Here is a 25105-nt window from a genome sequence, read left to right as displayed (position 1 = left end):
GTGGGGCCTCAGGTGAAAGGGGCGGGGCCACAGCAGCCAGCCATCAGCTCCGTCTGGAGTGCACTATGCCACCCCCAGCCCTTAGAGCTGCCCAGAGCCCGCTGCATAGCCACTCCAGTGGCAATTTAAAGAGTCTGGGGAACCGTGCCCTTTGGACTTGCCAAGCCGCTGGAGAGTTGCTCTCTTTGCTCCTCCCCCTCCCCCGTTAGCAGGCCTGTCTCCACTACAACTTCATAACTCTGCAACCCTAGCCCTGCCAGCCTGGAACAGCTGGTCCAGGCAAACCGAGGGGGTTTTCCTGCTGTGAGGACATACCCTAACAATATCACTGGGTGACTGTTTTCAGATGAGTATTCTCTTCCATGAATGGGGGACTGGCATTTACCTCCAGAGTCTGAACATACAGCATGGGCGACCCCACAATGACTGCAATGCTCCATACGAACCCTGTGTCAAAGAGAGAAAAAGGAAGAATTCACTCTTTCCGTTGCGGCTGTTCCTTTCCCGCAGTTCTCTCAAGGCATGTGTCGGGATCTATTTTTGCTAGGTGAATGGGATTGAATGAAAGAGCAGAGGATCTAGATTTCTAATAACTGAGAGCTTGCAAATTGAGAAACAGCTTGTTTTTTCCCTTTATAAATTATACATACCTTCAGGGCTCACTTAGCCTTTCTGCCTTTTGCTGCAGAGCATTCGTCGCTTGTTGTCAAGGTGAATCAGTCACGGAATAAGAATCTAATCTCAAGCCCTTTGCATCTTTTCTTGCTTTAAAATGAAAGATTTTCCCCATCTCCAGAGCTGATCAACTCCAGATACTATTCTCTTTATACCCTATGTTCAGAGTAAGGAAATTATTCCAAACTAATAACCACACTGGGTTTTCATTCTGCTTCCCTTGCTCGTGCTCAGTAGCATCTTGCCTTGCACTGATTTCAATGGAGCCAGCCTAAAGAAAACTACCGGCCACTGTGTGTAAAGGAGATGAATAATTCATCAGTATAAGAATGTAGGCTATGCTAAGAGCTCTTCATCATGTAAGTGCTCAAAATATGGTTCACATGGGAGTCAGTGGTGCATAGACCTCGCCAGCCCGAAACAGCTGACCTGGGCCAGCGGAGGGTGTTTTATTGCAGTGAGGACAGTACCCTAACAATAACACAGGGTGATGGTTTTCAGATGAGCATTCTCTTCCATGAATGGGGGTGAATTTCAAGTTAATTAATTTTGCTTATGGGGCGAGTCAATGTGTTTGTAGACATGAGCTGTACCATTGGAGATGCCCAATTTCCCCAATAATGTTGGATAACTTTTTTAAAAAGGACAGTAGTTTCTCACTCTATGTTACTCAGCTTTGCTTGGTTTCATCTGTATAATATTCCATATTCTCACATTGAGAAACAGCTGTATGGGTGTGAGGAAATGTTCAGTTAGTTCAAGCAAAGGCTTTTCATTGCCCTCATTGGGCATTGGATCAAATCTTAGACGTCTCCAGTGTGGGTGGCGAATGGGCTTTCTCCTGTCAATTGCACCTGCTGTCCAACTGTTCAAGAAATGCCATTACACTGTGGAGTTTGAGATAAGATGGATGGAGCCTGCCTGGTTCACAGCAGCCTTTTGTGAGGGCCTGTGTTTCCAAGAGTCTGACAGATAATTTAGCCCTCCATGCAGGGGTGAATTTCACCCTGAGAAGGAAATGGAAAACCGTGCAAGCATGCGAGAAGTCCTGAACCGACAAGTTCTTCTTAGAGTGAGCCTGACCTTGCTCTACTGAAGGGAGCTTTGTCATTCATTTCAGAAGGGACAGGATCAAGCATGAATAAAACAAACTGCTGAATTCTGTGCAAAGTAAAGCCAAAAATCACAGTCGATAGCTGCAGTGTGGCGGGGCGATCTTTGGCCTGCTGATGACTGAGTCTTTAAGGACTGGGGGTGGGTGGGTCTGGGAAGCCTTATTCACACCCCCATCTCTCTCTCTCTCTCTCTCTCTCTCTCTCTCTCTCTCTCTCTCTCTCTCAGGCAGGAGGATTCCCTGAGAAGAGCACCCATAACCTGCATTTCCCAGCAAAGACTCCTCACTAGTATTAAGAGCCCAGAGTCTGGAAGAGTGGTGTCAAGGGACCCCCATGAGCAAATGGGGAGTTGCTATTAGTAGGAGTGTAAACAGGAGCAGCCCCAGAAGTATTTGGCTTGACTTTTCCCTGTCTAAAGTCTCCTTCTGTAGCACGTCCCCTTTTAATGAGGCATTAGCTACAGTTTTCTCTTGTCTAGCCCTACCGTGTAATGATCTGTAAAGCGTGTAAAGCGAAAATTTCATTCTCCACAAAAAAAACCAACTTTGTTCTCAATTGGAACAAAACTGAGCATTCAAGCATTTTTTTTGGAATTTTTTTGTCACAGAATTTTTGAAAACGTTCACTTTGGCTGTGTCTAGACTACATGCCTCTGTCGTCAGAGGCATGTAGATTAGACACATAGCCAAAGGCAAATGAAGCCGCGATTTAAATGATCGCGGCTTCATTTACATTTACATGGCTGCTGCGCTGAGCCGACAAACAGCTGATTAGCTGTTTGTCTGCTCAGCGTGCTAGTCTGGATGCTCCCCTGCCGACATCAAAGCCCTTTGTCGGCAGCCCCGTTATTCCTTGTGGGATGAGGTTTACCGGGGCTGCCGACAAGGGGCTTTGATGTCGGCAGGGGAGCGTCCAGACTAGCGCGCTGAGCGGACAAACAGCTGATGAGCTGTTTGTCGGCTCAGCGTGGCAGCCATGTAATTGTAAATGAAGCCGTGATCATTTAAATCGCGGCTTCATTTGCCTTTGCGAAAACAACAAATCTACATGCCTCTGACGACAGAGGCATGTAGTTTAGATGTACCCTTTGAGGCAATCCCACTTTGGGGAACATCCTGTTTCCATAAACTTGAAATGTTTGATATCAATTTTGACTTTAAATGAAAAGAAATTAAAATTTCCAAGTGAAAAATCATCGAGAAAGGAGAAGCCAAAATGGAATATTCTGAGAGCATCAAAACCTCCCATTCTGACATCACAAAAATGCTACGTTCCAGTTCTTTTTCCTTGATGGAATTTCCACAACAGCAAAAACACCAACGGAAAAACCTTCTGTTGGACATTTGTTGACCAGCTCCAAAACCAAGTCCTCTAGAGTCCATCCCAAACATGCGGATCTGTCCACAGATTGTGTCCTGCCAGAGCTTTGTGCAATCTGGTTTGAAATCACCCAAAGATCAGGCACCTATTCTGCATAGACAAGAGTTACAATTAAATTTACCACAAAGTGTCTCTTATCATTGAACCTCCAGGTTTAATGTCTCCATGCAACAGAATACCCTTTCATGATTTGTTTTTAATTTCTTGCGCAGCAAGAAAGAAGCTGCATGAATCAACCATACTAGATATTGATACAGAAGGTGAAGGATGATATGATGCACTGCCCAATGTTTTCCTCCTCAACACTATGAAAACAGCAGAAAATAATGAAACAGAATGTCAGTGAAGATCAGTTTAAGGTGTTAAGTACCTAGTTAAGTGGGAGAAACAGACAAGCTTGTGGGAAGAGTTTACTTGCGTTCTTGCATCAAGGATGTAGCTGATAAATGGATCTAATTAAAATAAAAAATCACACTGGAAATCACACTGGCAGAAACATGGTTTAAATGAGAGCGGAATCTGAGCCTCAGAGTGGACTCAGGCAAATAGTGAGGGATTCAATTGTGGAACATATTGGTGTGATTTTGTGGGAGAACTGACCTCTGTTAGATAGAGTATCTGACCTGGCCAGTGCTGTGTTCAGCCAGACACAAAATGAAACCACCTGCTTTCAGTCTGAAGGACTTGTCTTTGGGCTGAAGGAGAAGGAAACTCAACCCAGAACTGCTCAAAGCCAATGCTCAAGGAAGTCAACGAGCAGGCTCCCTTATTAGCATCCTGGTGATGTGTAAAAGGGAAGTCAAATCCCCCGGAGCCATTGATTCCCCTATAAGAAGCACGTACAACCTATATACATTGCTAATGCTTAGACATATTTGCTATTTGTATAGGAGTGCTGTAAAGGTCAGTGCCTGTCGCAAAAACAACACCTAATAAGGAGATGTTGGTATAATGGGGAGTGAAACCAGTCTCCTGTTAAGTAACTTGTGGCAGGCTCAGACAGGAAAAAGGGAAGTGTAACTCGCCTATTGTTAAGCAAGTGAATAAATGTAACAAACAACTGCAACCGCAAAGTCTGCAAGTAGGCACTGTATTTAACCTTATTCAGAAAATTAACCTGACCTATAAGAATGCTAAGGGTCAAAATGAAGTAACCTATCACGCTAAGGCACATAAACCAGGAAGGATGGTAACCCTATAAAACCCCTTGCTTACGCGATGCCGGGGGTCGGCTTTGCTTTGAACATTGAGTTCCTTAGCCGAACCTTGGTTGCAACCAATAAACTTGAGTTGGACCCAGCCTGAAAGTGTGACTCTCTTCTTGGGGTAAATCAGACTAGCCTCCAAGGGGACGAAACCAGCAATTTATGCAACACTGGGGCATGTCCAACATGGGCTGCATTTGAACTTGTCCATGGGCAGCATTCCCAATTCCCATGATTTAGTCAGGAGTTTTGTGATCATTTTTATTTTCCTTAAAGCGCCAGCTGCTGGAGTCATGGGTGACTTCAGCTTTCATTCTTACAAAAGAAAAAATAAGTGTGAAAGCCACGTGGCTCTGGAGGAATAGAATGAATAGAAGGCAAATAAATGGAACCCACGTCTATTACTGGCACATACTCTTATGATTTGGAGTTGGCAATACTGCAGAGGTGCACAGCTCCATGCCCCGTTACCAGTTAGCCTAAGTATTTCCGCAGCCATACCTAGCATTTTGTAGGCTCTCTTGTTTGTGTACTGTCTCTTCATCTTCAGTGGGTGAACTATTCCTTGGTGCCTCTCTACGGCAATACATGTCATGGTAAGAGTGCTGGCCACAACTGCAGTGGTCTGAATGAAGGGGACCATCTTGCACACAAAGGGGCCTAGAAGAGAAAGACACATTTTAGAGTACTGGCTCTTACGGCAAAAATACACCCTAACTCTAAGGCCTGGGAGCAAATTTCAGCAAGCACCACGTTCACATTGGTGGAAGGGGGAGCTCAATTCTAACTCCGATTGTTCTCTGTGCGTGGACTATGGGTTGTCAAATAATTTGATCCAGATTCTTTCCTGAAAAGAGATCTGCTTAGCCCAGGAGAGGAAATGGTTGTAACTAGAGTTAGCCAGATTGAATGCCAAAACGTACTTTGAATGAAAAATTCAGATTTGGTGCCACCAAAACATTTCACAAATTCCTACAGGTTTTGACAAATTGTTTAGACGGGAACAATCAGAACAAATAACACGGTTTGGATTTTTTAGATGGAAATGAATTTCTGTTTCAAAATTTTCTTTATTTTTTTTAAATAAAACTGTTTAAAAACGTCTAAATAATTTTGTCAAAATAAAATGTTTAGTGGGACTCCAATCTTTTTGACTCATGGGTTTGCTTATTTGGAAATAGCTATTTAGGGAGTTATTTGGAAATAAGTTATTTTGAAATAATTTCCTAGTGTAGACATGTCCTGCCCTCTGGGGAAAAAACCTTTTGCAAATGCCTTCACAGCCAGAGTGCTGCCCCCAGGTCTCTACACCAGTCTTCCCTTGAATCTTTTCCATCCATGTGTGGAATAAATATTTTCGTGCACCAAGGTATGTGTGAATAAGCACCACCAGTAAAACCAAAACCTAGTTGTGGGCGCTTTCCTAATAGCTGGGTGGCATTTGAATCTCTCCTGAATGGTTGAACAAGTACCTGGCTTACAGGGAACACTGCTCAACATGAGCCCGGTTCCCAGAACCTGGTGTTGGGATTAATCAGAAACGTGTTCACTCTACTGTGGTATTTTCTGCCTTCCAGGGCTGACAGGGGAGCATGTAAGGTAGAGTAGTCACAAGGCTGCTTTTACTTGCAGCAGGGTGATATGAAATCAAAGATGGCTTAAAAACCACCTTCCTCCATGTCTTTCTAAAATGTCCTCTGACCCTTCCCAATGACAGGAAAGAACAACTTCGTATCGGGAACTAAGGGGACATAATTCATGGACTATGCATCATTCATCGGGGCACCAAAGTCATTATGCTTCTGTCGACAAAGAGCGTCTAGGCTACATCCAGTTCTGTCGACAAAGCAAGCCGCTTTGTTGGCATGACAGTGTAGACGCAAAGGACAGCGTAGATGCAAGAATGCATTCTGTTGACAGAACTCTGTCGACAAAAGGAGTTATTCCTTATAGAATGAGGTTTTCAGCCGTCGACAAAACTGCTGAGTTCTGTCGACGTTATGTTGACAGAACTCAGCAGCAGTGTAGACGCAGGTATAGTTTTGTCGACAAAAGTCCACTTTCGTCGACAAAACCCTTTAGTCTAGACACACCCTTGGAGAGGAGGGGAAAGTCTGATCCTGCCAGCCAAAGATGAATGGTGATGTGCAGATGCTGGGTACAATACATCCAGTTTCCCAATGGGATGATAGAACATTGATCAACATCTGCATTGAGTGACTAGTAAATGACTCAACAGCCTCGAGGACCTTGAACATTGCTGATAAGATGGTGGTGGCTTGGCTGGACAGCACTGCATACACCAAATACCACAACAAGGAGTCCCCAGGGTCTTTGGTGGTTCTTTTTTGGACTGACCACCCTACCACTGAATAAATGCCAAAACCCCCCTTACTTGGGTGGGAGCAGAAATGGCCTCTTAGAGTAAGGCTATGTCTAGACTGCAGGCTTCTTTCAGAAGAACCTTTTTTCGGAAGAGATCTTCCAGAAAACCTTCTTCCGAAAGAGAGCATCCACCCGGCAAAAGTGCATCGAAAAAGCGATCTGCTTTTTCAAAAGATAGCGTCCACACTGAATGGACGCTATCTCGCATTTAGGCCGTGATTACTATGGACAGAGTGGCCACCAGGACACTTGTGCGTTTTCCTCTTTCCTCTTCTTTCAAAAGAACTCCCTCTTCCCCGTCCATGCACGACATTTTACGGAAGAGCTCTTTTGGAAAAAGGCTTCTTCCTCGCAGAAAGAGAATTACCAACACTGGAAAAACCCTTCTGTTCTTTTGATTTACTTTTGGAAGAACGTGATTGCAGTGTGGATGTAACCCAGGTTTTGTCGGAAAAACGGCTGTTTTTCTGACAAAACTCTGTAGTGTAGACATACCCTAAGGCTGTGTCTAGACTGGCCAGTTTTTCCGGAAAATCAGCCGCTTTTCCGGAAAAACTTGCCAGCTGTCTACACTGGCCGCTTGAATTTCCACAAAAGCACTGACTTCCTACTGTAAGAAATCAGTGCTTTTTGCGGAAATACTATGCTGCTCCCGTTCGGGCAAAAGTCTTTTTCCGAAAGACTTTTGTGCAAAAGGGCCAGGGTAGACAGCAGAGATTTCTTTTGCGCAAAAAAGCCCCAATTGCGAAAATGGCGATCGTGGTTTTTTTGCGGAAAAGCGCGTCTAGATTGGCCACGGACGCTTTTCTGCAAAAAGTGCTTTTGTGGAAAAGCGTCCTGCCAATCTAGATGCTCTGTTCCGAAAATGCTTTTAACGGAAAACTTCTACGTTAAAAACATTTCTGGAAAATCATGCCAGTCTAGACGTAGCCTAAGTGTTTTCGTGCAGTGCCCCCACATTGCTGCAGCAAACAGGGTAACCATATCTCTGAAAGTAAAACTGGGGTGGGTGGGGGGGTCGCCTGAGCTCTCCCCCCTCCCCGCACATAGCACTTGCCAGAGATGCCTTTCTCATGGTGCCTCGTGCTGGGGTTGAGCACTTGAGCCCGGTGCTGCCTGCAGCTGGGGCTGGGGCAGCCCCATTCCGCCTTGTAGCAGGGACAAATACCGTGGTGAGAAATGAGGGATGGCTGGGGGTGGGGGGTGGGGTGGCTGTCGCACACTGGCTAGAAGGGGTAATTGCAGGCTGGTGGGAGCCCGCACAGACCCCTGGCTAATTAGGGAGTTGCTTTCAAGTAGCCAATCGGGGTGTGGCTTGCTAGGGCAGCCCTGTATATAGGGAGTTGCCCAGCAGAGCAAGTAAGTGAAGCCTTGACCAGTGGAGGTGCAGGGCTGGTTCCTGGAGAAGCACCTTTGGGAGAGCAGCTCTGGGCAGGTGCTAGAGAGGGAGGGTCCAGCCTGATACCTGCCAAGCTGCGGCCTTGCTTCAAGGGCCAGGAGGGTGCAGAGGGTCACAGAGGAAATGGCCCAAGGAGGAGACAGGGGAGGACAAGACTGCTGCCACAGGGTCCCTGGCTTGGACACCACCCTCTGCACCATGTCTGGCCACCATTGTTTTGTGGCCCGCAAGGACTGTGGCTTGCCCCTGGAGTGAGGGGCTAGAATAGATCAAGGCTGCAGTTGGCCATGGGTTCTAGATGAAGGACTCCAGAGTGGCACTGCTGGAGGGCAGTGTCCCAGAGAGGACGCTGCGGGCAGAGGAGCGACGCAGCTCCAGAGCAAGAGCATGGAGCATGGGCAGGTGAGAGACCAGCACGCAGGAGGTGCCCTGTTGCAGAAGGACTAATTCCCCAGACCATCCAGCAGGAGGTGCCATGCCGATGAGCGCTCAACCCCGTGACCGTGGGACAGAGCTGACAAACGGGACTGCCCAAGCCAGGATGCTCACCCTGAGCACTCGAGCTGCGAAAGCCAAGGAGCTAGCAGGGCAGGTGCTGTGTAGAGCAGGCACAACTTGCTATAGGCCCAAGGGGCATGCCAGGGTGTCAGTAGAACTATGGCAAGTTTGGCTGGGCTGTAGGACACTAGCTGCTTGGCTGGGCGGCTTTAGAGTCGCCAGCAACAGCTCTGCAGTATCCTGGCTAACCCTCACTGGCTCGCGCTTCATGCCTTGGGGGCCCATTGAATTCCAAGTGCCATTGTGTGCTAGTGTGTGGCGCTTCTTTCGGGGGAGGGCTTTGCCTACATGGTTCCTCCTGTTGCTGTACCACTGGCGAGCTGGTGACTTATTCACTGTCTCTTCCATGGTGCTGACTGGATTCTCTAGAGCGCAGCAGGCCAAGAAAATATCTTGGTGGGGAACAGACTTCGGGCTCTTGCTCTGATCTAGCAAACGGACAGGACCTCCGGCCCACCGGGGCCCCAAACCTTAGGGAGGGACTGTGGCCTGCTCATGTCCCCTGAGCAGAAGCAGTTCTGAACCCGGGCGTAGTGCGGCTCCAGTGGCCTCAAGTGTCACTTGGGAACCTTACATCCAGGTTGAGCATTGCGCCCGCCCTCCAGAGAGCTATGCCCCTGTGGCACTGCCTTGCCATTTCTGAGCCACCCCATGTGCATGCCCAGCTCAGCAGGAGCAGCCCTGTGTCGGGGGCCCCAGGGCTAGGAAGAGGGCGTAGCATGGGGGGAGAAGCTGAGCTAGCTCAGTCTGTCATTGCCCGTCCACCCGAAAGTTGGGGCCCATCCAAATTTCTACTCCGAGCTACGGCACTGCTGTGAACTTGTGCCCTTGGCAGGGTTTGAAAGACGGGGGGAGAAAGGGAGAAAATTGCTGGGCCCCTGACCCCCAACTCCATGCTCCCAGAAGGGGCGGGGCCTCAGGTGGAAGGGGGGGAGTCAGGGGTAATCAGCCCTCAGTGTTACCCAGAGCAAGCTGCACTGGTCCCCCCCATACCCTAGTCAGCTCGTAGCATCACCCAGGGTATGTCTACACTACAGAGTTAGTTCGAACTAACTTAGTTCAAATTAGTTAATTCGAACTAAGCTAATTCGAACTAACGCGTCTAGAACTAAAAACTAGTTCGAATTAGCGTTTTGCTAATTCGAACTAGCATGTCCACATTGAGTGGACCCTGAACCAGGGTTAAGGATGGCCGGAAGCAGTGCCGGCAGGGCATCAGAGAAGGACTTAGAGCGTGGAGATGCTGTCTCAGGCTAGCCGAGGGCTGCGCTTAAAGGGACCCGACCCCCACCCCGGACAGACAGTTCTCAGGGGTGCCCCGCTTGAAAACCAGTCCTGGCTTGGATTGCCCGGACTACCCACACTGGGCACATCACAGCACTCGGCCATCAGCCCGGCTGCACTTGCCGCAGGCTGCCATCTGGGGAGAGGGGACAATTGGGGGGCTGCAGGAGAGCTTCCACCCCCAGAAGCCCGCAGAGCCAGCCCAGTCCTCCCCATCGGGGGCTCGTACCCCATTCCTCCCTCACCTCCTTCCACTTACCCTTCCCTAGCCCCCCTTCTTATTGATGTATAAAATAAAGATAACGTTTCTTCCAACATTGACTCTGTCTTTATTGAACAAAACTGGGGGAGACTGGGAAAAGGAGGTGGGAGAGGGGAAGAGAAAGGCTGGGAGAGGGGAGGGCAACTAACATGATCAGGGGTTGGGAACAGGTCCCAGATGAAGAGAGGCTACAGAGACTGGGACTGTTCAGCTTAGAAAAGAGGAGACGGAGGGGGGACAGGATAGAGGTCTCTAAAAGCAGGGGTTGGGTGGAGAGGGTGCATTCAGAAAAGTTCTTCCTGAGTTCCCATAAAGAAGGACTAGAGGACACCCAAGGAAAGGAATGGGTAGCAGGCTTCAAACTAGTAAGAGACAGTTGTTGTTGACAAAGCAAATAGTTAACCTGTGAAACTCCTTGCTGCAGGAGGCTATGAAGGCTACAACTAGAACAGAGTTTAAAGGGAAGTGAGATCAAGTCATGGAGGTTGGGTCCATGGAGTAGTCTTAGCCAGGGGGTAGGAGTGGTGTCCCTGCCCAAAGTTTGTGGAAGGCTGGAGAGGGATGGCACAAGACAAATGGCTTGGTCACTGTCTTCGGTCCATCCCCTCCAGGGTCCCTAGGGTTGGCCGCTGTCGGCAGACAGGCTACTGGGCTAGATGGACCTTTGGTCTGACCCAGGACGGCCATTGTAAGCTCAGGGCTCAGGGTCGGGGGTCTCAGTGGACCCCCTTGATTTTCATGCACACCTGCTCCTGGGTGGCCAGGCTGGCAGCTCTCCTGCCCTAGACGGCCACTTTCCTGTGCCTAGTGCGGAGATCGTGGACAAGGTCCACGATGTCTGCACTAGCCCAGGAAGGTGCCCGCCTCTTGCAGTCCCGGGCAAGCTCCCGGGAGCCGCCAGCCTGGTCTCCGGAAGATGGGGTGGGCTGGGGGACATCAGGTGGGTGGCTCTGTGCCGTGCCAGGTGCAGGGTTTGCTGGCTGGGTGCTGGCAGGCTTGCACCTGGCACGGGCACCGTAGCCAGCCCGTGCCCCTTTAAGGGGTCTGGGGCCGGGAGGGGGGCAATAGAGTTTCCCTGGTGTTGGCCAGAGTGGCCACCAGGGAAACCTGGGGAGGGCTAGCCTCCCACTAGTTCGAATTAAGGGGCTACACACCCCTTAATTCGAACTAGTAAGTTCGAACTAGGCTTAATCCTCGTAAAATGAGGTTTTCCTAGTTCGAACTTGCCCTTCGTGAATCTATGTTGACTGTTCCTGATCACTTTCCCCTCTTCCAAGTGCTTCAGAATGGATTCCTTGAGGATCCCCTCCATGATTTTTCTGGGGCCTGAGGTGAGGCTGACTGGTCTGTAGTTCCCTGGATCGCCCTTCTTCCCTTTTTTAAAGATGAGCACGATGTTTGCCTTTTTCCAATCATCTGGGATCTCCTGATCTCCATGAGTTTTCAAAGATAATGGCCAAAGGCTCCGCAATGACATTTGCCAACTCCCTCAGCACCCTCGGATGCATTGAGTCCGGGCCCATGGATTTTTGCATGTTTAGCTTTTCTAAATAGTTCCTAACTTGTTCTTTCCTCACCAAGGGCTGTCCACCTCCTTCGCATACTGCGTTGCCTAGTGCATTAGTCTGGGATCTGACCTTGTCCGTGAATACAGAGGCAAAGAAAGCATTGAGTACTTCAGCTTTCCCCACATCATCTGTCACTAGGTTACCTCCCTCATCTAGTAAGGGTCCCACACCCTCTTTGATCACCCTCTTATTGCTAACATACCTGTAGAAACTTTTCTTTTTATCCTTCACATCCCTTGCTAGCTGCAATTCCAATTGCGCTTTTGCCTTCCTGATAACTCCCCTGCATTCTCGAGCAATATATTTATACCCTCCCTAGTCACCTGTCCAAGTTTCCACTTCTTGAAAGCTTCCTTTTTTGTTTAAGCTCACCAAGGATGTCCCCGGTAAGCCAATCTGGTCGCCTACCATATTTACTTTTCTTGCTGCGCACTGGGATGGTTTCTTCCTGTGCCTTTAAATAAAGCTTCTTTAAAATACTGCCAGCTCTCCTGGACTCCTTTCCCCTTCATGTAAGCATCCCCTTACTTCCCCTACTAGTTCCTCCCTGTTTGTGAGCAGAAGATCAAGTTGTGCATGGCGCCTGGTCAGTTCCTTCAGCACTTGTACCAAGAAGTTATCCCCAACATTCCCATAAACTTCCTGGATTGTCTGTGTACTGCTGTATTGGTCTCCCAACAGATGTCAGGGTGATTAAAGTTCCCCATGAGAACCAGGGCCAGTGATCTGGAAGCTTCTCTCAGTTTTCCAAAGAAAGCCTTGTCTACCTCATCCACCTGATCCCGTGGTCTATAGAAGACACCAACCACAACATCACCCCTGTTGCTTCCACCTCTAAACTTAACCCATAGACTCTCAACAGGCTTTTCTCTCTCTAAGTACTGGAGCTCCAAGCAATCATATTGCTCTCTTACATACAATGCAACTCCTCCTCCTTTTCTCTCCCTCCTGCTCTTCCTGAACAGTTGATACCCTTCCATGACAGTGCTCCAGTCATGCGAGTCATCCCACCAAGTCTCCGTTATTCCAACCACATCATAATTCTTCAACTGGGCCAGGGCTTCTAATTCTTCCTGTTTGTTTCCCAGGCTTCTCAAAGTTGTGTACAAGCACCTTAGATAACCAGTTGATTGCCCTACCCTCGCCATTCGAATTGGGGGTTCTCCTTTGGAACCTAATTTAAAGCCCTCCTCACTAGGTTTGCAAGCCTGCCTGCGAAGATGCTCCTTCCTCTCTTTGTTAGGTGGATCCCATCTCTTCCTAACAATCCTTGTGCCCAGAACAGAGTCCCATGGTCGAAGAGACCAAAGCCCTCTCTCCGACATCACCTGCACAACCATGCATTTACTTCCTCAATTCGACGATCCCTTCTTGGACCTTTTCCTTCAACCAGAAGGATGGACAAGATCGCCACTTGTGTTTCAAATTCCTTGATCCTTCTTCCCAGCGCTACTTAATCTGCTGTGACCTGCTCAAGGTCATTTTTGGCCGTATTGTTAGTTCCGACATGAAGAAGCAGGAAGAGGTAGCGATCTGAAGGTTTAATCACTTTCGGAAGATTCTCGGTCACATCCTGAATGCGAGCTCCTGGTAAGCAGCACATTTCTCAGGATTGCAGGTCTGGATGGCAGATGGATGACTCAGTCCCTCTAAGGAGGGAGTCCCCGACCACCACCACCTGTATTCTTCTTTTGGGGGGGGGGGGTGGTCGTGGGACCACCATCCCTAAGACTATGCATCCCATGCCTTCCGGTTGATGGTGTTCCCTTTTGATTTCTTCCCTGATAGGTTCCTGACAACCACCACAGTGCCCGTGGAGAGAGCCTCATAGCGGTTACTTACCTCTACAGGAATGGGAGATATCCGAGTTGGCCTTCTTCTCCTTCTAGTGGTTACATGCTGCCAGTTTTCTTCCTTGTCTTGTACTGCCCTGACTGGCTCTTCAGTCTACTGTGCCTGTAGGATTAAACGCTGCCTTCTATCGAGGAAGTCTTCATCCTCTCTGATAGAACGTAGGTCCTCAAGTCCTCTAATTTTTTCTTCTGAAATGGTGACCAGCTTTCACTTAGTAGAGATGAAATCCCTTCTTTCTTCTGGGAGGAAGACAAACATGGCAAATGCTGTGCAGGTAACAACAGCAGACCTATCACCATGCATACCTGCCTTCCTTCAGAGAGATTCCTCTATTATTAAATGCCTCCCTCAAGGGCAGGAGTGTAGTGAAAATATTTTAAAGACTGGCAAGTGTATCTCATCCCCTTCCCAACTCCCTCTCGAAACTCCCTGTTAACAGCCCCTATTCACAAGCTCCCTGGTCACTGACTCACTCCTTTATAAAGCCCTGGACTGCCTGATAGCCCCTCCCTGATTAAGGCTCAACCAATAGAGGCTTCTAGATTTCAAACCCTGGTTAGAAGCTCACAGCTTCCACCTGCCAGCCACAGCACACACTCCGTGGGGTGGGGGGAGTGAAGGAAAGGAGGAAAAAAAACTCCAAACACAAACTATAGACAGCCAGGGTATGTCTACACTACAGCACTAATTAGAACTGAGGGTATATCTACACTACCACCCTAGTTCGAACTAGGGTGGTAATGCAGGCAACCGGAGTTGCAAATGAAGCCCGGAATTTGAATTTCCCGGGCTTCATTTGCATCTCGCCAGGCACTGCCATTTTTAAATGTCTGCTAGTGCTGACTCCGTGCCACGCGGCTACACGCGGCATGGACAAGGTAGTTCGGACTAGGCTTCCTAGTCCGAACTACCGTTATTCCTCGTTTCATGTTGCACTTGCTGCAGGCTGCCATCCGGGAGGGTCAATCGGGGGGCTGTCAGGATCCAGAAAGCCCTGAAGGAAAGCTTTCACCCCGAGGAGCCCGCAGAGTCACTCCAGTCCTCCCCATCAGGGGCTCGTGCCCCATTCCTCCCTCACCTCCTTCCACTTACCCCTCCCTAGCCCCTTTTCCTGATGTAAAAAATAAAGGACACGTGTGTTCAAAAATAGAAACTCTATTTAACAAAACTGGGGCGGGGGGGGGGGGCGCGGAGATTGACCTCTGGGGAGACTGGGAAAAGGAGGTGGGAGAGGGGAAGAAAGAGGGTGGGAGAGGGGAGGGGGAAACCTGGGAGGAGGGAGCTGGAAGGGGGAAGCCAGGGGAAGAAGGAGGAGGGGAAGTATCAAACTATGGTAGCCATATCTTCAGTACTGTGTACAGATGTGGTCTCCTCATCTCAAAAAAGATATTTTGGCCTTGGAAAGGGTTCAGAAAAGGGCAACTACAATGATTAGGGGTTTGGAACAGGTCCCATATGAAGAGAGGCTAAAGAGACTGGGACTTTTCAGCTTAGAAAAGAGGAGACTGAGGGGGGTATGATAGAGGTCTATAAAATCATGAGTGGTGTGGAGAGGGTGCATAAAGAAAAGTTCTTCATTAGTTCCAATAATATAAGAACTAGCGGACACCAAATGAAATTAATGGGCAGCAGGTTTAAATCTAATAAGCGAAAGTTCTTCTTCACACAGCACATAGTCAACCTGTGGAACTCTTTGCCACAGGAAACTGTGAAGGCTAGGACTATAAGGGTATGTCTACACTACCCCGCTAGTTCGAACTAGCAGGGTAATGTAGGCATACCGCACTTGCAAATGAAGCCCAGATTCCTCGTGGAATGAGGAGTAACGGTAGTTCTAACTAGGAAGCCTAGTCTGAACTACCTAGTTCGTGCCGCATGTAGCCGCGCGGCTCGGGGTTCGAACCAGCCGGGATTTAAAAATGGCGGCGCCCGGCTAATGCAAATGAAGCCCGGGAAATTCAAATCCCGGGCTTCATTTACAAGTGCGGTATGCCTACATTACCCCGCTAGTTCGAACTAGCGGGGTAGTGTAGACATACCCTAACAGAGTTTAAAGAGAAGTTAGATAAATTCATGGAGGTTGGGTCCATGAAGTGCTATTAGCCAGGGGGTAGGAATGGTGTCCCTGGCCTCTCTTTGTGGAAGGCTGGAGATGGATGGCACGAGACAAAAGGCTTGGTCATTGTCTTCAGTCCATCCCCTCCGGGGTACCTGGTGCTGGCCTCTGTCGTCAGACAGGATACTGGGCTAGATGGACCTTTGGTCTGACCCAGTACGGCCGTTCTTATGTTCTTATGTTCTAAGCTCAGGGCTCAGGGTCGGGGGTCTCACTGGACCAACTTGATTTTCATGCAAACCTGCTCCTGGGTTCGCATGTGGCCTTTGGTGGCCAGGCTGGCAGCTATCCTGCCCTAGACAGCCGTATTCCTGTGTCTAGTACGGAGAGCGTGGACGTTGGAGGCCTCTCCGCAAACCTGGATGAGGTCCACGATCTCCGCACTAGACCAGGCAGACGCCCACCTCTTGTGGCTCCTGGGAGCTGCCAGCCTGGTCCTGGGAAGAGGCGGAGGGCTGGGTGGCAACGGGTGGCTGGCTCATGTCGTGCCAGGTGCAGGGTCTGCTGGCTGGATGCTGGCAGGCTTGCACCTGGCATGGGCACCGTAGCCAGACCGTTCCCCTTTAAGGGCTCTGGGGCTGGGAAGGAGGCAGAAGAGTTTCCCTGGTTTGTCCCAGAGTGGCCACCAGGGCAAGCTGGGGAGGGCTAGCCTCCAGCTAGTTCGAATTAAGTGGCTACACAGCCCTTAATTCGAACTACTTTATTCGAACTAGGCGTTACGCCTCGTAGAATGAGGTTTACCTAGTTCGAATTAAGTGCTCCGCTAGTTCGATTTAAATTCGAACTAGTAGTTTGTATGTATAGCCGCTATTAAAGTTAAATCGAACTAACGGCTGTTAGTTGTAGGTGTAGTGTAGACATACCACCACTCCCTCAAGGTTCCTTTATTAGCTTCCTCCTTTACCTGGAGAACCCCCTCTCCAAACTCCCTGTTAACAGCCCCTGTTCGCAAGCTCCCTGGTCACTGACTCACTCAACAGAAGATCATTATATTGGCTGCTTTTTTGTTTGGGCTCCCACCTACGGGCCATGTGTTGAGTAGCCTTGCGTCACATACAAATCATATTTGGGACCTGCAGCTTAGCAGGGCTGGGATGGAAGTTTCCATCCCTGCTGTACCCAGCTTAGCATGGTGTGGGATGCTGCAAACCTCAACTACAGCCAGGCTTTATCAGCTGTAACTTGGGCCTTGAGCTGGGAAACTACTGAGCAGTCAACAAGTTTGACCTCAGTCTCAGCGCATAAGAGTGATAAGAATGGTGTTGAGCCAGGTACGTGCACACCCGGTAAACAACTGGGCTGTGTCTAGACTGGCCAGTTTTTCTGGAAAAACTTGCCAGCTGTCTGCACTGGCCGCTTGAATTTCCGCAAAAGCACTGACTTCCTACTGTAAGAAATCAGTGCTTCTTGCGGAAATACTAAGCTGCTCCCGTTCAGGTAAAAGTCTTTTTTGCACTAAGCTTTTGCACAAAAGGGCCAGTGTAGGCAGCTCAGATTTGTTTTCTGCAAAAAAGCCCCGATCGCGAAAATGGCGATCGGGGCTTTTTTGCGGAAAAGCGCGTCTAGATTGGCCACGGACGCTTTTCCGCAAAAAGTGCTTTTGTGGAAAAGCGTCCATGCCAATCTAGACTCCCTGTTCTGAAAATGCTTTTAACGGAAAACTTTTCCGTTAAAAGCATTTCCGGAAAATCATGCCAGTCTAGACGCAGCCCTGTAGCATAACTAGTGTAGAAAATCCTTCTCTCAAAATAACCCTTATTCCTCATAAAATGAGGTTTAACAGTTATTTTGAGAGAAGGATTTTCTCTTGAAATAACGTGTCTACACAGCGTGTTTTATTTTGAAATGGCGCCATAACGCGCTATGTAAATCTCGGCTTCATTTGCAATGTTGAATGTCTTCATTTGCATCCCTATTTCAAAATAGAGTGCAAGTGTAGACGTGCCCTGCAATTTAAGCCATCACAGGTCCATTTCTGGCCGGGGTGATCCCCGTCTTTCTTTGAGCAGGTGCTGTTCTTCATCCTTCCCTGGTGTATCCCCTTCTTTGGTAAAACTGAGAACTCGTCAGTGTTGGAGATTTGCCTTCATTGCAGCTTCCAGCATAGCTGCACCAGCCTGATCTCTAGCTCAGCCAGGCCAAGCTGCTGTTTTCACCAGTGGAGACAACCCCTGCTTGAGACAAATTGCACCATTGCAAACTGCAGCTTGCCAGGGTTTATGTTGTCTGCATGAGGGGGATGTTTCTGTTCAGTTCAGAAAAGTCTACGATATGATCTAGTGGGAAAAGCCAAAGATCAAAGGCCAGGAATTGCAATGTCAGATCATGCCTGGGGTATTCAAATTGCTGAACTATTTGTTTGGCACCTATCTGTAAAATAAGGATGGGAACCCTTATCTACCCCAGTGGGGTGTTACCAGGGTTAATGGATGTACGTGAAGACTTTTAGTTGAAATAAACATATTATTAAAGTTAATTTTTAAGAACCCTGATGCTTATGGATAAAGCAGTCCAGTTCTTCTGTAGCGTTTGTTCTTTCTCTATTTAATAGGATAACGCCTCCCTTTCCCCACCGTTGTGAAGATTAGGCGGTGTGGGGAGTTGCTTTGAAGATGAAAGGGCATTAGTCACGTGTATCTGCAGTGTAGTGTTTCCTTGTGGGTGTGTGTGTTAGTAAAGCCAGGGGATACGGGCTGCCCATCTGAAAGCAGGGCTGGGAGCGGATCAGGTGAGGGGAGAAGAGACTGGAAGGAGGTGGGAACAAAGGCAGATAAGCAGTGGGGCGAGTCAAATCCCAAAGGCGGGAACCTCAGCTGCTGTACATTGGTGCAGTTCTTTTGGCTTCTCTGGAGCTATGCTGGGGAATGCTAGCTGGGGATTGGGCCCCAGAGCCACGCACTTGCTAGCCCAGAGCTCCCGTCACCCATTGGAATGAGCTGCTGGCCAGCCACGGGACATTTTGTGCACAGTGTCCCTCCACAGGCATGGCGCCTACAGCCCTGAGCAGGAATATCCCCCCACCCACTAACCCAGGCAAGTTCTTATAATAAAAAGCAATAAAGGGCCCCAACAGCTGCTCGGGGCCCTGAGCAACTGCTTAGTGTGTTGGGCTATTCTCTGCTCAAGACTGAAAGACAATGGGCCACACCCTCAGTGCATAGCAGTGTGGCTCCGTTGACTGCAGATTTACTCCTGATGTTCCGGGGTTCAAAATCAGAACCAAAGGGTCCGATTCCCTTTCACAGCACCGTGCGGTGCTTGCACAAGAGTGAGGGAGTGTAAAAAGCTGCCATGTCAGAGTCACAGCCATTGTGACTCCGCGTGGTGCGAGACAGCCAGCCAGTCGGTGTATTAAGCCATCTACTGAGCTGAAACGATGGGCCAAATCCTCATCCGAGGTAAACCAGTCTAGCTCCTTGGACTTCAGCAGAGCTCTCCTGATTTATATCAGTGGAGGTTCTGGCCCCTACATCCATGCTCTTTAAAATTGCAATGATCTTCTGGTCCAAACTAGCTCATGATTATAACCTTTACATTTGGTTTTAGACAAGGGGCTGAAATATGTGGTAATTAATGATACTCATTTGTAATCACTTTGTTTGCTGTTGCTTTTTCATCTCGTGATTTTGGAGTGGAAATATATGCCAGTAATTATTAATGGCTTAATATTATACCTAGTGGTTAGAGCATTGGAATTGGGCTCAGGAAACCTGTATTCTATTCCCGGCTTTGCCACTGGCTAGTGGGTGTCCCTTGGCAAGTCACTTCCCTGCTCTGTGCCTCAGTTTCCCCATCTGTAATAGGGGAAATGATACTGACCTTCTTGCAAAGTGCTTTGAGATCAACCAACTAAAAACATGGAATAGGACTTGGATGAAAATATTGTAACACATCCATCCCAACTAAGACTTCACATTTCTCAGTAGCACACAGCAATGGCAGCAGAAAGGGTATGTCTACACTACCCCGCTAGTTCGAACTAGCGGGGTAATGTATGCATACCGCACTTGCTAATGAAGCCCGGGATTTGAATTTCCCGGGCTTCATTAGCATAAGCGGGGAGCCGCCATTTTTAAATCCCCGCTGCTTCGAACCCCGTGTAGCGCGGCTACACGGGGCTCGAACTAGGTAGTTCGGACTAGGGTCCTATTCCGAACTACCGTTACTCCTCGTGAAACGAGGTGTACCGGTAGTTCGGAATAGGCACCCTAGTCCGAACTACCTAGTTCGAGCCCCGTGTAGCCGCGCTACACGGGGTTCGAAGCAGCGGGGATTTAAAAATGGCGGCTCCCCGCTTATGCTAATGAAGCCCGGGAAATTCAAATCCCGGGCTTCATTAGCAAGTGCGGTATGCATACATTACCCTCCTAGTTCGAACTAGGAGGGTAGTGTAGACATACCCAAAGAGACTTTAGCACGGATGCCTAAAGGAAAATCTCCATTAGGCGCTAGCAGGATAGGATCGATAACACCCAGTTGAGCGGTTCAGTTTCCATCCTGAAGAGGCCAATCTGATGCACACAAGCTAGTTTAACTTAAGAAAGAAACGTGATGTTCTGTGCCCAGCTGTGTCTAGACTGGCCAGTTTTTCTGGAAAATCAGACGCTTTTCCAGAAAAACTTGCCAGCTGTCTACACTGGCCGCTTGAATTTCCGCAAAAGCACTGACTTCCTACTGTAAGAAATCAGTGCTTCCTGCGGAAATACTATGCTGCTCCCGTTCAGGCAAAAGTCCTTTTGCGCAAAACTTTTGCACAAAAGGGCCAGTGTAGACAGCTCAGATTTGTTTTCTGCAAAAAAGCCCCGATCACGAAAATGGCAATCGGGGCTTTTTTGCGGAAAAGCGCATCTAGATTGGCACACATGCTTTTCCGCAAAAAGTGCTTTTGTGGAAAAGCGTCCGTGCCAATCTAGATGCTCTGTTCCGAAAATACTTTTAACGGAAAACTTTTCTGTTAAAAGCATTTCCGGAAAATCATGCCAGTCTAGACGTAGCCTCTCAGCTTGAGTTTCCCCTTTTTGGTCACACAGTCTTTCTCTGGCTACAGCTTAAAGGCTGCCATTTGCCATGAAAGCTCATGATCCCATCGACATGTTTTGTTTGTCTATAAAGTGCACCCTGACTATCTGATGTTTTTTTCCTCTGTTAATGTTCTAATATGAGGCAGCTTTCTGAGGAGACTCTGTGGTTCGCTGGCTGGAGCTCAGGCCTGGGAGTCATGAGACCTTGCTTCCATTCTCAGCTCCGTCACTGTTCTGTCGGGTGACCTTGGGCAAGTTACTTCCCTGTACAGTGCCTCAGTTTCCCCATGAAAACTTTGTAACGTGCTCAGTGAGCTAAGGAAGAAAAGTGCCTATCTAGGAGCAGTGACGTTTGGGGATCTGACTGTAGAGAGGCCACATGGGTAAGGTAATATCTTTTATCGGACCAACGAGACAAGCTTCCAAATTACACAGAGCTGCCTTACCAGCCTGGAAAATGTATCTTCCTCAGACTGAGCTCAACGGGGAGGTACTTAACTTGAACCATGATGCTTGGAATGGTCAACAGAGCTGGTAAATGGATGCGCTCAAGCTGGGAAAATATATTATTACATCTTCTGATCTGAGTGGGGGGTCCCCTAACAGTAGGCGAGCAGAAGGGGGACTGGGTCTATGACCAGAATGTAGTATTATTAGTTTAAAGAAAGTGGGGAACTGTTTGTGAAAAAGAAACTGACTTTTTACTCCTGTAGCTAATTGCTTTACTCAAAGGCAGTGGGATATTTCTTGTCTCCGGCTCAACAACAGGTAGACAAATCAAACACATTTTTATTCATTCCATCTCAGCCTTTTCCACTGTTTTCTTTATTCAGAAGCTTTGGCTTTCTGCCCCCTCGTAGGCTGGGTGGATCAACTGGAGTGGAAAATGATGAGTAATTTAATAATCTCATTTCCTTCTAACGCACTGAACTTAGCACTTGAAACTGACATTACATGGTAACAAATGTAAGGTGGAAATACAAAGCGAAGCCTAATTCACTTATGGTGGTGGATTCTGATTGAATATTTGACAAGTGTCTGTCAAATCTAAGATATTAGGAGGCAGGAGAAAAAACCTCCTTGAGCATAGAACCATGAGCAAAAAGCAGAATTAAGGTACTAGTCTGGCCAGACACCGCTGATGATTTTTTTTTGACGGATTTACAAAATTAATGGCTACAGGGGAAGCTATGAACATGCATTATGGGTTTAGTAAAACGTTTGAATAATGAGTGTATTTTTGCTTGCAAAACTATAATTCAAAGGTACATGGATAAAATAACTGAGTGTAAGCTCTTGGCAGGTGCAAATTAGCATAAATTCAAAAGCGCTATGCTGAATTACATCAGCCAAGGATCTGCGCCATTCCCTTCTGGACAGAAAACCCGTTGTAGTCCATAATGATTACTTCTTCCTTAGCAATTTCTTCCATAGATTGCAAAGCACTTTGCAAGGGAGAGCAACTTCCCTTTCATTTCTATTGCACAGATGGGGAAATAGAGGCACAGCGAGGTTAAATCACTTGGCCTCTCAGTAGCAGAGCTGCAAATTGAATCTATGTCTGCTGAACCTAGGGCAGGACTATGTTCACTGGATCTCACTACCCCCCTTAAAGAAAAGCCAATGTATACATCTGTCTAGTGGTGAATGACAGAGTTGTGGCAGGTTTGTCTTATTTAACAACTGCATTGAAGTTCTGCATGGCAGATGAATGTTATAGTCTTGTCCTTCACAACATCCTCTGGCAAGGAGTTCCACAAGTTGAGTAGTAGGTAGCAGGTTTAAAACAAAGAAAAGGAAATATTTCTTCATGCAACACACAGTCAACCTGTGGAATTTCTTGCTAGATGTTGTGAAGACCAGGACTTTAACCAGGACTCTTCAAAAAAGATCTAGATAAATTTATGAAGGACAGGTCCATCGATACCTATTAGCCAGGATGGGTAGGAATGGTGTCTCTAGACTCTGTTCGCCAGAGGCTGGTAACAGGTGACAGGGGATGAATCACTTGATTCCCTGTTCTGTTTGCTTCCTCTGGGCATGTGGCCAGTGTGGGAAGACAAGATACTGGACTAGACGGACCTTTCGTCTGACCGAGAATGGCTGTTCTTATGACTGTGTGCTGTGTGATGATTGGTTTGCATTGCATGTATCTGTGCATGGAAGCTCATGGTACAAGTCAAATACAGATAGTATGTCTTAAGTCAGGGGTGGACAAAAAGGGTTTGGGGTAGGGGGAGCGTGTGATGTCTCCTCCCACCCTGCCAGGTCTCAGATGTAATGATATAGCTGGATTGTGCCAGCAGGATCCATATTAATAATTAGTAATTAGCCTAATTCATTCCTGGAAATGACTTTCAGACTCAAACCACAGTCCCAGTCAAGAAAGGGAGGCAGGTAGACCCCTTCCTTGTTATTCAAAATGATGAGTCTAGCAATATCTACGTTAACTCCATCCCTCTAATCCGCATCACCATCCACAGTTCAGTGCCAAAAGGTCCCGTCTAAAGTGTAACACGAATGATGTTCTGAGTCTGGTTTTGTTTTTAATTTATGTGTTTCAAGGGATATAACTGGAGCCAAAGTTACAAAGCAGCTTAGATTCATGATGCTAAAGCTAAGAGGACATCAGACATGATTCTGTTCTCATGTACATCTGTGTAATTCCTTTGACTTTATTGGAATTGTTCTTGTTTTATGTGGGCGAGGGGAGGGAGGGAGAGGTGATATTAAAATGAGACCTCTTACTTCTAATTCTCATATTACTAATAATTAACCACCCTCTCTGGATAGTTGCTTTGAGATGTTACATATTACAATATATAACCAGTAATTCATTATAATTAGCCCTGAGTCATTTTATTTTGCTATTGGACTTCATAAAGAACTTTATCATTTTGTAGTGTAAAATGTATTTTGTCTTCATTAGATGGACTCAATTACCAGCTGACTCTAAAGTGAACGTAAGCCAGTAATAACATGCTTTCTGATGGAAATGTAACGTTTCATTTCTCCTTTCTGTAACTAATAGGGCTCTTTTGCATTAGGTAGTACTGAATGTTTTAATTACAATCCACAAGTTACAGATGCACCAAAATTCCAGAGGGCTACGGTGCCCTTGCTCAATATTTTACTGAGTTGGGAAGGAGAAAAAACATTAAAGTAAGTTAGGGTATGTCTACACTACCCCGCTAGTTCGAACTAGCGGGGTAGTGTAGACATACCCTTACAGAAGAGACCACAGATGTATCTACCCTAGTGTAAATACAAAGAAAACCATTGACTTGGGTGGAATTACTCTATGAGCACGGCAGAAACATTTGAGCCAATATGTCCTAACATTCTTAACACTTACCAGCATTAGGCTTTGTCTACACATGCAGGTTTTGTTGCCAAAAACCCCTTTTTGGTGACACCACCTGGATAGTGTTCACACTGTGACATGACAAAAGTCATGACAAATGCCCAAGTTTGGCAACAAAAACCTTCCATTTCTGCACAAGATTTTTGTCTCTCCTCCCTTTATTGTCAACCATGACGTCTTCGCAGGAGCCAGGGGCGGTTGTCTCTCAAGATGTTCTCCTGCTTGGAGATCCCCAGAACTTGTTGGTCTTATCAGTGTGTGGGGTGAAGAATCGGGACAATTCCAGCTGCGAGTGACCCGTAAGAACTGGCACGTGGCCGGTCACATTTCTCTAGCCCTTTGTGAGAAGGGGCAGGATGGAGACACCCTGCAATGCAAAGCCAAGATAAAGGAACTTGGGCAAGTGCCCCAGATGGCAAAGGAGGCCAACAGCTGGTCTAGTGCTGCACCCGCAACATGCCGTTTTTATAGAGAACTGGGTGCAGTTCTGGGCGGGGACCCCACGTCCGACAAGGAGAGTGCGGATGCTTCCCATTGCACAGAGTCAGAACCAGGAGTTAACCTGGAGGCAGAAGTAAGTGATAAAGAGGTGGAAGCGGACAAGGAGGTGGGGCTTGATCCGGGGACAACCTACGCACCAGGCAGCAGGGAATTGTTCTCAAGTCCTGGAGTTTGTTGTGAGGACTCTCAGCAACTGGATGCAGCACATGAAGCAAGGGAAGAGACATAGGATAAGTTGCTGTGAAGCCAGCTGGTAGTGGGGGGATGGGAGTTGTCATGCAGGGTGGTAAGTTGCTGTAGTGCACCCAGGGAGGGGAATGGTAGATGACTGTGTATTGCAGCTGGGTGTGGAGGGGATGGGTGGCTGCATGGGAAGTTACTCTTGCAGCTGCCGGGTGTGTGTGTGTGTGGGAGGGTG

The 25105-nt window shown here is 47.8% G+C and overlaps 1 protein-coding gene across 1 annotated transcript in view; it reads right to left on the bottom strand.

The window, feature by feature from the left end:
• LOC102459149 (pyroglutamylated RF-amide peptide receptor-like) overlaps nt 1–25105 on the bottom strand; it is a 117717-nt gene that overhangs the window by 15625 nt on the left and 76987 nt on the right. Inside the window, exons 2-3 of the mRNA XM_075910901.2 lie at nt 4877–5035; nt 386–447 (exon numbers count right to left, since the gene is read on the bottom strand). Of these exons, the coding sequence (XP_075767016.1) occupies nt 386–447; nt 4877–5035 (221 nt within the window). The remainder of the gene's footprint in view (nt 1–385; nt 448–4876; nt 5036–25105) is intronic.

This window comes from Pelodiscus sinensis, chromosome 28 (assembly GCF_052426305.1).
Source record: "Pelodiscus sinensis isolate ZL-2025 chromosome 28, ASM5242630v1, whole genome shotgun sequence".
In the NCBI taxonomy this organism is placed as follows: Eukaryota; Metazoa; Chordata; order Testudines; family Trionychidae; genus Pelodiscus; species Pelodiscus sinensis.
The sequence above is the reverse complement of the archived record's forward strand: the minus strand, read 5'-3'. Positions and strand labels throughout refer to the sequence as shown.